General features: G+C 40.4%; 1 protein-coding gene across 1 annotated transcript; it reads right to left on the reverse strand.

Annotated features, from left to right (window-relative positions):
• Positions 1–2,601: 2,601 nt before the first annotated feature.
• On the reverse strand, positions 2,602–7,842 carry LOC131997094 (uncharacterized). The gene has a single exon (XM_059367392.1). The coding sequence runs from the start codon at positions 7,840–7,842 to the stop codon at positions 2,602–2,604; it is 5,241 nt and encodes a 1,746-aa protein (XP_059223375.1).
• Between the last annotated feature and the right edge of the window lie 5,256 nt (positions 7,843–13,098).

A 13,098-nucleotide genomic window follows, 5' to 3' on the forward strand; every position in this document is an offset into this window, starting at 1 on the left:
GCTCTGGATGGCGCATGATGTTCAATGGCATATGCATATTTCTTTTATTATTACCGCATGTAGTTGCCACTAAGAGCATTGAATGAAAGATTGTCCCATAGACAAAACAATGTTAAAGGCGCATTTTGCTTTTTAAATAAGAATTTGTTAAGGTTTCTAATATGGTTTGTAACATGGATATTTTATCCTATATCCCTCACTCGACTAAAGTGAACTAAGTTTTAGTCGAGTGATAATTGCATGACTGACAAACAACTTGTTTAAATCGCACCTTTATAATTGCATTAAGGCTAGACTTGTATTAGTGAGAAGTTATTGGATTTAATCATATCTGTTAAAAAATCTTTCAACCTAAGTTTAAAACTTATATTTGAATTAAATCTATACAATACTGCTCAAATTTGGGAAATTCGTAAACTATTTTGAACGAATATTTATTCAATTTGAAGAATATAGGTTTGTAATATATGTTGAACTCAAAATAGCAAAATGTTTATATTGGGTAAAAAAAACTTTGTTTGCTATAGAAATATTAAAGCTAAGAATTAATAAACTTGGTTAAGTAAAATGACTTCCCAAATCAAAGTTTATTAACTAAAGGGTGATTTTTTTGAGGTTAGGATTTTCATGCATTAGTATTTGACAGATCACGTGGGATTTCAGACATGGTGTCAAAGAGAAAGATGCTCAGTATGCTTTGACATTTCATCATGAATAGACTTACTAACGAGCAACGCTTGCAAATCATTGAATTTTATTACCAAAATCAGTGTTCGGTTCGAAATGTGTTTGATGATGTGAATTGGGAACCAATCAGAACAACACCTATGGATGCGAGAGGGGGAACGGGGAGCGTCTCGTGAGCCAAGAGTTGAGTGGGTTGATGTGAAGTCTGCAATACTTCACGTCTCGAGGAGAGTTATTGGAGGTTGTGTTCCAGGTAGAGGAGTGGAAAGATAACCAAATAAAGTACACACAAGAATTAGGGTGGTTGGATAGCTACGACTTTATTTCTTTGGAATGATCTTACCAGTTCGGCGGATGAAGTCAAAAAGAGGCAGAAGTCTTAAGACTACGCGCGGAAGTCATAATTTTGACATGGCTTATGTTGCGGCGAAATGGCATTGTTAAACTTTGACATAACTTGACGAAGTGATTAATATCTTTTTTAAGTAATTGGGGATTTCTAATATTTTCTATAGGAGTTCAATTAAGCGGGCAAATTGTAGGGTTTCTCAAGCATTTCGCGTGAACATTCCGGCCCCCTTGCAGTACTTCTGCAATAAAATCCACAACCATGTCATCATTACTTCTTCCAGCAAAAAAAATATGCTATAATACATAGTAAGATGTATGTTTTTTACTCTTATTAATAATTCAATTTATCAAGACGTTATAATAGAAAAAACAAGTATTGTCATAAATTCAGTTTTAGATAAATTCATCTAACAATCAAAATGGTTTAGTTATATGTAAAACTAATGTGCTTAAAATTAAGTAGTAGGGTATGGTTTACACTTTTCTAATTATCCCAGTTCGTGCTATCAATGGTTAGTTATACGACAATCGTTGCAAATAATGGAATAGAATTCAGGTATCCATTTCAAAAATAGACAAGTATATGGAACTAGAGTTAAATGGAACAATTGCCATAAATAGTCCATCCAAAGATGGTGTTTTGAGCAGTTGGCAACCCCAAACGATTTATAATCCCCTCTCGAATAACTCGGGAATATGTATCGGCACCGAGAATTATGTTCACTGGACCGGATTTGAAAAAACCAGCATCAGCTAGCATCATATTATCGAATTTCGTAGCATAGAGGCTTGGCAGTGATTTGGAAGGAGTGTGTAAGGATATGCGATTATTAACACGCAACGTCGACGTAATTTGGATGGATGTGTCGTAGACAGATCTTAAAGTCACTGGACAGATTGTCTCGTGATTCAAAGTATATGATACCAATTTGAGACGATCGACCAATTTGGAAGAGATGGAGCTATATTTGGAGCCAGAGTCTAGAAGACATCGGACCTTGATGCTGTCTTCAATCTCAACGACCACAGTCGGAAGCAAGGTGGATGTATTTTGCTTCAGAATGGCAGATAATGATGTTTCCGTGGACTTAGTTTCGGTCGTGGGAGTGGATTTGGCTTTGGATTTGTCTTTAGGACTTCGATTTGAATGCGATGATGGACATTTGTTGGATTTTGTTTCTTGATGAGATGATTTTGTTGGGTTTGGAATCCTCGCCTTGTTCAATCTGTTGGAGATGTGTAGCAAGCTATGATGTTTCGAATGGCAATATCTGCATCCACTGGTGGTGAAACAAGTGTTTTGAGAGTGCGAATGGGCTAAACAATTTTTGCAGTAGCCGTATGTTTTAACCACCTGGATTCGCTCAGTTACATTCATTTCTAGAAACTTTTTGCATTTACGCAATGGATGAGTCCATCTGCACAACCTGCACACGTAGCTGTTTGACCGCTTTGTTGACTGTTTGTTGGAATTCTTGTTGTTACGCATATTGAGCTACGAATAATAAGACTTTAGATTGCTAGTGTCATGTGATGCTTACTTTCATATATCTAAAGTGCGAGTTAGGAGGTTGAATCGAACGGTAATACAACCACTTTCGTAATTGGCCGTGCTATGATACCCTTTTCAGTCGTGATATCCACAATACGAACTTGACCATCAGATCCTGGATGTACCTTTGAGATTCTACCTAGACGCCAGCAATTGGGAGGTAAGTTCTCATCCTTGACCACAACCAACATATTCTCTGCCAAGTTTTCGGTTGGTCTTTTCCATTTATGACGCTTGTGCAATTCCTTTAGGTATTCCCCTTTCCAACGGATGCAGAAATGTTGGTGTATTGCCTTCAATCGTTGCCATCGATTGACGAGGGAAATTGGAGCTTCGGAAATCTTCGGATCTAGTGGTGTCAAAATCGGAGCACCAATTAAGAAATGCCCTGGAGTTAGAGCAGAAAAGTCCGACGACTCTTGTGAAATCGAACATAGTGGACGGGAGTTCAAACAAGCCTCTATCTTTGAGAGCAATGTCTGAAATTCTTCAAACGTGTGTTTAAAGTTAGCTGCTACCTTCCGAAAATGAGTTTTGAAGCTCTTTACTCCCGCTTCCCAGAGCCCACCCATGTGTGGGGCTCCAGGTGGAATAAAGTGCCACTCTATCTTTTGGTGCGCATAGTTGGACTCTATAGATTGTTTGGAACTCTGCAAGAAATTCTTAGCAAGGACCTTCGATGCACCCACAAAGTTGGTGCCATTATCGGAATGAAGGTGAAGTGGACATCCTCGGCGCGAGACAAATCTGCTGAATGCAGCCAGAAACGTGTTTGTGGAGAGGTCGGATGTCGCCTCCAAATGTATTGCCTTTGTGGCAAAACAAATAAATATACACGCATACCCCTTCGATATGCGGCAGAATCGACCGGAATAGCTCTTTATTTCAAATGGTCCTGCGAAATCCAACCCGGTGTGGGTGAAGGGCCGAGAAATGTCCACCCTTTCAGGAGGTAAAGCGGACATTATTTGCTGTTGGCACTTGTGCTTGTACAAAACACAAGGTTTACATCTGTTCAAAGTTGTCTTTATCAAATTCTTGACCTTTATGATCCAGAATTGTGTCCGAATCAACCGCAGTACCAGTTGATTACCACCATGAACAGAAATCGAGTGGATAAATTGTACCAATAGACGCGAAAGTTGGCAGTTATAAGGCAGGATAATAGGATGTTTCTCATTGTAGGATAACCCAGGGGCTGAGGTTAGCCTACCACAAATCCTCATGATACCATCGGCATCAAGAAACGGATTTAAACTCAGTATGGAACTAGCAGAGGCAATTGTTTTTCTCGCCGAGAGAGCTAGATATTCGTTCGGAAAGTGCGCCTTCTGGGTGATGGATATGAGGCGGTCTTGAATCATCACGACCTCTGTAGTGGTCACATTATGAGACTCCCTTCTGTAAGCGTTTCTAAATTTGGGATGCGTGCTATAGAAAAATCTAAAAACATAGGCAATTACACGTATTGCCCTGGGGAGGGATGAAAATCTCTCGAGAATGTCCTCGTAATTGCTAAAATAGGAGAAATGAACTTTAATACTTTTTCTCTCAATTTCGATTGAATCTGGCTGGATGTCTTCAAGTCTCGGCCAATTCTCCTCAGAATCGCCCAACCAATTAGGACCATGCCACCACAAGTCATTTCCCGAGAGATCTTGTGGGTAAGCCCCACGACTGGCGAGATCAGCTGGGTTCTGCTCCGATCTGACGTGGCGCCAATTAGGTGGACTTATGACTTGGGTAATCTTGGATACTCTGTTCGCGACGAAAGTGGACCAGAAACAAGGGGGCTTGGCCAACCATGATAAGACAATGGTTGAATCTGTCCAACAGAATATTGAGAACTTCTGCACACGTAACTGCGGTATCAGATGGTCTATCATCTCGGCCAGTAATGTAGCACCACAAAGTTCCAGCCGAGGGATTGAAAGGGTCTTAAGTGGCGCAACCTTTGTCTTGCACGAGACCAAATGAACGAAAGTAGACTGTTTCCTTTTAACACGAATGTAAAGGGCGGCCGCGTATGCTTTCTCAGATGCATCGCTGAAACCGTGGAACTGGACCTCGCAGTCTGTCGTATAATTGAACCACCTTGGTACAGCAATTGAATTAATAGATGGATAGAAAGACTGGAATGATTTCCAGCTGGATAACGACTGTACCGAAATCTCCTCATCCCATTTTGTACCTTCTACCCAAATTGTTTGCATAATCAATTTGGCGATAACTATACATGGAGCAAGCCAACCAGCAGGGTCAAAAAGCCTAGATATTTGGGATAAAACCTCCCTCTTCGTATATGAACAGTGTCCAGGAAATGGAAGCGCAGTAAAGAAAAACGAGTCGGACGATGCATTCCAACGAATGCCCAAGGTTTTGGCCGTACTTCGGTCATCAAATTCTAAAAAATCCTCGAAAAGCAACTGTTCCGTTGGAACGCCAGAGAGAATCTCTTTGGAATTCGATGTCCATTTTCGCATCGCAAAACCGGCGGAACCCAGTGCCTGAATTAACTGCCCCCTAGCATCAATTGCAGCTGGTATAGAATGTGCGCCCACCAAGGCGTCATCCACATACATTGAGTTCCGAAGAATCTCGTAAGCCAGCGGATACGTCCCCCGAACATCATCGGCCAATTGCAGGAGGGTCCGAATGGCCAGGAAAGGAGCACAATTTACTCCAAAAGTAACCGTACTTAGTTCGTAGTCTTGAACTTTTCCGTTTGGATCCTGTCGAAAGATAATGCGCTGAAATGCCCTATGTTCAGGATTCACCAAGATTTGTCGGTACATCTTGGTAATGTCCCCATTGAATACGTAACGAAACAATCTCCAGTTCAAAATAAGTACTACAAGATCCTGTTGCAGCACAGGACCGGTATGTAAAACGTCGTTGAGACTCTTCCCGTTGGAAGCGCGAGAGGAAGCATTAAAAACAACCCGCACCTTCGTGGTCGTGCTGTCCGGTTTCACCCCCGCATGGTGTGGAAGGTAGTAATGTGATGAAAGACCGGGACTTATCGGATCGGACACTTTCGTCATATGACCTAAGGATTCGTACTCCGTAAGTACCTTGTCATATTCGTCCTTGAACTGCGGCGTTCGAAGAAGACGTGCCTCATTTCGAAAGAACTGTACCAAAGCTGCATTTCTGGAATGGCCGATATCACTACCCGCCAGAAAATCCTCCTTGAACGGGAGGGATACAATATATCTGCCATTCTTATCCCTTGTGGTGGTGGCGGAATATAGTTCCTCACAAAACCTATCAGACGCGGAAAGGAACGTCTTCCTGGGAAGGTCTTCCACCTCCCAGAAACGAGAAATAGCAGCATCGAGGGATAACTCACAGAAATAGGATACAACCCTGGAACATGAAGTATTCCTCTCACATGGAATAGGACCTGTAAGGATCCAACCGAAAACAGTTTCCTGTGCCAGTAGTGATCCACAGATTTCTCTCTTAATACCCGATCGCATAATCATAGGAAGCAAATCCGCTCCTATCAAAAGATCAATCGTCGCTTTCTCATAAAACCGGGGATCGGCCAACGGAATACTTGGAATGTCGGCAAGCAAGTTCATACCAATGGTTCTTGATGGAAGGCTTCCAGAGAGATGTGGAACTACAAGGGCACTAACCGAAACTTCGAAATCATCATCACTATGCGAAGCTAGGAGGAAGGAGCATTCCTTCTGGACGGAAGCCGAAGTAGAATTATTCAAACCATAAATACAGGCAGCAGTCCGCTTAAATGGAAGCCTAAGCGTGTTAAACAGTTTTTCGGAGATAAATGTTCCCTCCGAACCAGAATCCACCAACGCTCTAGCCAGATATGCTAACCCATTGTGGCGTATTTTCACCAAAGCAGTGCCTAATAAAACTCCCTTGGACTGGGCAGCAAAACAAGACTGTACTATTTCACCCTCTGAACTAGTGGACTGTATGGCAATAGAGGAGGGGGTAGAATGCGAGGGCGAGGGCGTACAGCTTATGGAAGAATTGGAATTTGGGCTGGGTTGGCTCTGGGGAACCTGTTCCCGATGGAGTAGGGTATTATGTCGTTTGGAACATTGGAAACAAGAGAACTTGCTGGTACAATTTCTCACACTATGCACCTTCGAAAAACAGTTAAGGCATAAGTCGAATCTCTTGATCTCCGTCAATCTCTGTTGCGGGGTCATGGTCAAAAACTTGGGACATTTGCGGATCACATGGACCTCTGTAGGGCATAGTCGACACTTGGAATCTGTCACCCTAGTTTGAAATGCTTTAAGACCTTTATTCACAGATCTGGGGTTTGTCTTCTCGGCAGAAGAATCGGGCGCAGGGTCCGTCCTGCGCATCTCGGAGACGGATTCTAAGGTTCTGTGACGGTTCGTTAGGAAAGCATCTAGTGAACACCATTTTGGAATGACCGTCTTGTCGTCTAGTGTCTCCTCCCATAGAGTCAATGTGGTATCAGGCAGACGACTAGAGCAAATGAATATAAAAATTGGGTCCCAACTTTCGACGTCAATTCCGTAAAGTTTAAGCATGGAAATGCATGCATTTATATCCCTCTGGAGTGTCTTAAGTGACTGAGCTGATTCGGATTGAGTGGAGGCAATGGCGAACAAAGACTTCAATTGATTATTCACTAAGACCCTCTTGTTCTCGTAACGTGAACAAAGGCTCTTCCATGCCACAATGAAGTTTTCGTTGGTCAATGGAACTTTCCCAACAATGTCATTCGGTTCACCCTTAGTCCTTTGGTTCAAATGGAACAATTTTTCAACGGAACTAAGTCGAGGATTTTCTATGCACACCGCTGTAAACATATCCCGAAATGTGGGCCAGGAGCGGTAGTCCCCACTGAAAACCGGGATTTCACAGGGTGGCAGCTTAAAGCCCTGAGGCTGGCTCGGAACGGATGGAGCCGTTGGCACAGGCAACTTTTGCAGCATTTCCCCTAACTGCTCCACGCATCGGCAATAAGTAGCAAACGCGCTCTTGAACTTGGACTTCACAGTCTCTAGTACCGAAGCCCTTTCATCATCTCCCTTATTATCCTCCTCATCTGGCGATTCCTGCTCGATGTCGGAAAGACACTGCTCGTAGGCAGGCTTAAGTCGATCCCATATATCCCTTACCTCTTCCTTGTGAGTTTCTATAACAAAACTCGATGACAATGGGTTCTGTTTATCATTTAAATTGGCCTCAAATTCGACCAACATGTCCGAAAGACGGATAAACTTTTCCAAAGACATCGTGGAAAAACGTCCGCAATTCGAAAGGAAATTGGGGAAAAACGAAAATGATTTCAAAGAAAAGATGAAAACAAACCAAAATCAACCAGTAATCTCCAGATATAGAAAATCAGGGAGACGATACACAAAAGCAAAAGGAATTTTCCTATTATAGAGCACAATATGGAAAAGAAATGTCAGTTAAACATGTAAGAGTACACCATATTCCCTTCTGAATCTATGGTGCTACATGCAACATGTAGTTGGCAGATATGGATAGGCATAAAAGGGTACTCATGCAATTCTAGAACCATATACACAGAAGTCCATCAACTTATACTCTGTTAGTAAGCACAGATAATAATAAAAAAAAACTTGCAAACCAGCAATAACCAGAAAACTATCCATAAGATGTATCAATACGGAGGCCAATGCATTCACACATCAGTGACGTCACGAAACAGCTGTTCACTGATGTGTTCTATCAAAGTTCATTGAACCTTAGATTTCCAAATACATGGAAGTGTTTTGGAAGCACCTCGGTAAGAGAGAAGAGAGCCTTCGAGCGCAGTAGTGGACACAGCAAAAACACTCAAGAGGTGGAGAGAGCAAATCTCCCGGCTTAATAATGATAATGCACCAGTGATGGAACTTTCTACGACGGTTGTTAAAAGTGTACGCGTGGGTACGGAATGTACATAACAAGTACAACAATTATTTAAAAATATAAACAAAACTGCATCTGCTCTTACATCAGTAACGAGCTATAACCACCTTGTTCTCCTTTTAAATATGGAATATATGTTAAAATATATTAAAAAGAAGCCATTTGTGATATTATTAACCAAACGAGAGGTAAGCCTCGTACTCCAAATTGTACACCAATGCGCGAATGCCAGCACTAGCTGACTCAACAAAACCAGCTAGGTGATAAACAATGAGTGATAAAAAAATACGAGTAATTTTCGATCTAAAACTGGGAGAAACTAAGAGAATGTGACTGAGACCCCAACATGTGGAGCCAATGTTGTTGGTGAAACTTGGAGTTGCGCTGCCAAGTGGGTGGGACCTTTGGTAGAGGCTACTCCGTATTGTTTGTATAGTGGAGATCTTTGGGAGCGGCTCTCAGAGGGATATTGGAATGGAACAAATGTAATACTGAAATGGAAGTTATGAAGCGAAATATCTATGGAGCGAAAAATATAAAAACAACATGGGCTGAAAAATAAGCTGCGTTGACATACATATAACAGCGCTCGCTATTAATGACTAGTAACAGTGGCTGCTGTCGCATAACATGTTACAATGGATAAAGAGTTTATTCGGTGGGCCACTGGTGGGACATAGGGCAAACCGAATATCAAACCACGATGTATGGCTTTGTCTCTATTTAAATATGTTTACAATGGGACTCACCAAATATAATGGCCTTTAACAGCAGCATAAAAATCTTCACGTTTACTAGTGTCTGGTATTCTGTGGCATGTACCATCAAATTGCAGTTTTTCTTGTGGTAATAATTTCCAATATTTTCTCCAAAGGTACATCCATCCGATATATTAATATAATTATTTTCGGCAAATTAAATTCTCCAACGCATGCTTTATTTAATTTAAAATGTACGACATTTTTTCCAACAAAATCTATTGGTTTTGATACACGTGTTTTTTTTTTTATAAAAAAAAACTAGTTTCTTCAAATCTTCCGCTACTTAGTTAAGAACCAAACTCATTGAATAGCACTTGTTTTGCGAATCACTAGGAATGTCTAGAAATAATGTAAACCAACCTGTTTTCCTTGGCGCGTTGCTTAACTGGAACAGTGGAATAGAAATCTCAGAGTGCGGCTCTCCCAAATGGTTGAATCTGGTTCGAAATGGACCAAAATGATGATGTGAATTGGGAACCAATCAGAACAACACCTATGGATGCGAGAGGGGGAACGGGGAGCGTCTCGTGAGCCAAGAGTTGAGTGGGTTGATGTGAAGTCTGCAATACTTCACGTCTCGAGGAGAGTTATTGGAGGTTGTGTTCCAGGTAGAGGAGTGGAAAGATAACCAAATAAAGCACACACAAGAATTAGGGTGGTTGGATAGCTACGACTTTATTTCTTTGGAATGATCTTACCAGTTCGGCGGATGAAGTCAAAAAGAGGCAGAAGTCTTAAGACTACGCGCGGAAGTCATAATTTTGACATGGCTTATGTTGCGGCGAAATGGCATTGTTAAACTTTGACATAACTTGACGAAGTGATTAATATCTTTTTTAAGTAATTGGGGATTTCTAATATTTTCTATAGGAGTTCAATTAAGCGGGCAAATTGTAGGGTTTCTCAAGCATTTCGCGTGAACAGTGTTCATTCACCGTAACGTTGCGTCCAACAGCATCTTTGAAAAAATACGGTCCAATGATTCCACCAGCGTACAAACCACACCAAACAGTGCATTTTTCGGGATGCATGGGCAGTTCTTGAACGGCTTCTGGTTGCTCTTCACTCCAAATGCGGCAATTTTGCTTATTTACGTAGCCATTCAACCAGAAATGAGCCTCATCGCTGGACAAAATTTGTCAAAATTTGAACACATTTCGAACCGAACACTGATTTTGGTAATAAAATTCAATGATTTGCAAGCGTTGCTCGTTAGTAAGTCTATTCATGATGAAATGTCAAAGCATACTGAGCATCTTTCTCTTTGACACCATGTCTGAAATCCCACGGGATCTGTCAAATACTAATGCATGAAAATCCTAACCTCAAAAAAATCACCCTTTATTTGCCACTAATTGCAGATGAATAAAACTTACTAAAATCAATCAATCTCCCATTTTCTGAGTGTATTGGTACACTTACCCTAGTATACTTTGTAGGGTCGAAAATTAATATTTCGATGTGTTGCAAGCGAAATAATAAAATAAATATACCCCAATTCTCTGGTGTTGGGTATACACATTTTTATTATCAAAAACTAGCGCTCCAGAAGTTCAATTAGGATATTGATCTATATGGTGCTATTTCTCCATTTGAACCATTTCGGGACGAGCGTAAACTAACAAAGCGTGTGAAAAAAAAACACATTCATTCTAGTGTAACAGCCGAAAAAACAAATTTGGCCAACCATGTGTGCCATCCACGCATAAACAATGTTTAAGTACGCTGACGAGGAAAGAAATTATTAATACACGACCAGTGTTGCCGTTTTTCGTAGGTTCCTACCAAAAATGGTAGGTTTGTTTTCTTTTGGGAAGTTGATAGGCTGACCTCAAACTTTGGTAGGTTTTTCCAACATATAACTACTAAGCAAATTACTGGAAATAACCCCAAGGATAACTCAAAGTTGTTTCACTTCCCTTCGTTTCAGTGTATTCACTGAGTGTATGCTAAATAAAACCATTTTTATACCCTCCACCATAGGATAGGGGTATACTTATTTCGTCATTCTGTTTGTAACGCCTCGTAATATGCGTCTGAGACCCCATAAACTATATATATTCTTGATCGTCATGGTATCTTAAGTCAATCTAGCCATGTCCGTCCGTCCGTCTGTCTGTCGAAATAACGCAAACTTTCGAAGGAGTAAAGCTAGGCGCTTGAAATTTTGCACAAATACCTTTTATTAGTGTAGGTCGGTTGGGATTGTAAATGGGCCAAATCGGTGCATGTTTTGATATAGCTGCCATATAAACCGATCTTGGGTCTTGACTTCTTGAGCCGATTTGACTGAAATTTTGCACGTGGTGTTTTGGTATCACTTCCAACAACTGCGCTAAGTATGGTTCAAATCGGTTCATGTTTTGATATAGCTGCCATATAAACCGATCGGGGATCTTGAGCCTCTATAGGGCGCAATTCTCATCCGATTTGGCAGAAATTTTGTACAACAGCTTCTCTCGTGACCTTCATTAAACATACGTATCTAATATGGTCTGACTCGATCAATAGCTTGATACAGCTCACATATAAATCTATCTCCCGATTTTGCTTCTTGAGCCCCTACAAGGCGCAATTCTTATCCAAATGAACTGAAATATTACACAATGACTTCTACAAGGATCAGCATTCATTTATGGTCCGAATCGGACTATAACTTAAATCGGCGGATCTGTCTATATGGGGGCTACATCAAGATATAGTCCATCTTGGAACTTACCCAGCTTATAGACAAAAAAAAAGAATCTGTGCAAACTTTTAGCCCAATATCTCTATTTTTAATGACTGTAGCATGATTTTAACAGAAAGACGGACGGACATGGCCGGATCGTCTTAGGTATTTTACGGCGATCAAGAATATATATACTTTATAGGATCGGAAATGAATATTTAAACCGTTTCAAACGGATATAAAAATAAATAACATTCTGCGACTTCAGGCCATTTAACAATGTCCCTTTTTGAAAGATTACAATGTTAATTTATGGAAAAAAATGATTTTCTAAGACCTTTTTCACAAAAAACTTCTTTTTGTGAATCTTTTCTTAAAAAATTTCTGAATAGCAACCTTCTTTGCTTCAATAATTTGCAGTAGGTAAGCAAACCGTTAATTCAAACATCAATTTGTGTCTACTCTGTGTATATGTGCATATATAAATCATCACATATTTTTAGGAACCAAACTTTCTGATTGTTGCAAATGGCATTATTTCATTAATAGATGGCACCAACGATGACTTATTTTGAAGTGGTTGCTAATTAAATATTAGAACGATGTGTTTTAATCATTTTTACCAATAAATGTACATAGTAAAATATCATTATTTTTTTACCCAACTTGCGGGCTCGCTGCGCTTTGCTACCCCTAAGACATATTTTTGAAAGTGGTTTTTACTTTAAACATTGTTAAGCTGATAATCAAGACATTGATTTGGGATACAACATTTTCAGATATACTCAGATCCTTTCTCTGTCAATCCAAACTCGTGGGCAAAAACCAAAGACCTTCCATTGGTGCCCTATTTTCCGAACGGTCTTAATGTTTTTTTTTTCTATTTTCCCCTTTTTTGAGGATAGGTGTACTGAAATTAAAGTTTGGTTTTATTGTCATTGGGGAAAGGGGGTTAGTCCCACCGACATTTGGACCCAAATAATAATACAAATGGTAATGATGAGTACTTTTTTTGTCGCGATCTACATATCCTGTTGAAGGACTGGGCATGACCCAGACACTTGGATCCTTATAATAATATCAGAATCGTATTCTACTTTCATAGACTAATTGTATTGATCAACCTACATGTCCTATTGAGGAGCATGTAGTGGGTGGGGCAGTACCTAATGTCTTTG

Source organism: Stomoxys calcitrans, chromosome 4 (assembly GCF_963082655.1).
Source record: "Stomoxys calcitrans chromosome 4, idStoCalc2.1, whole genome shotgun sequence".
Classification (NCBI taxonomy): Eukaryota; Metazoa; Arthropoda; class Insecta; order Diptera; family Muscidae; genus Stomoxys; species Stomoxys calcitrans.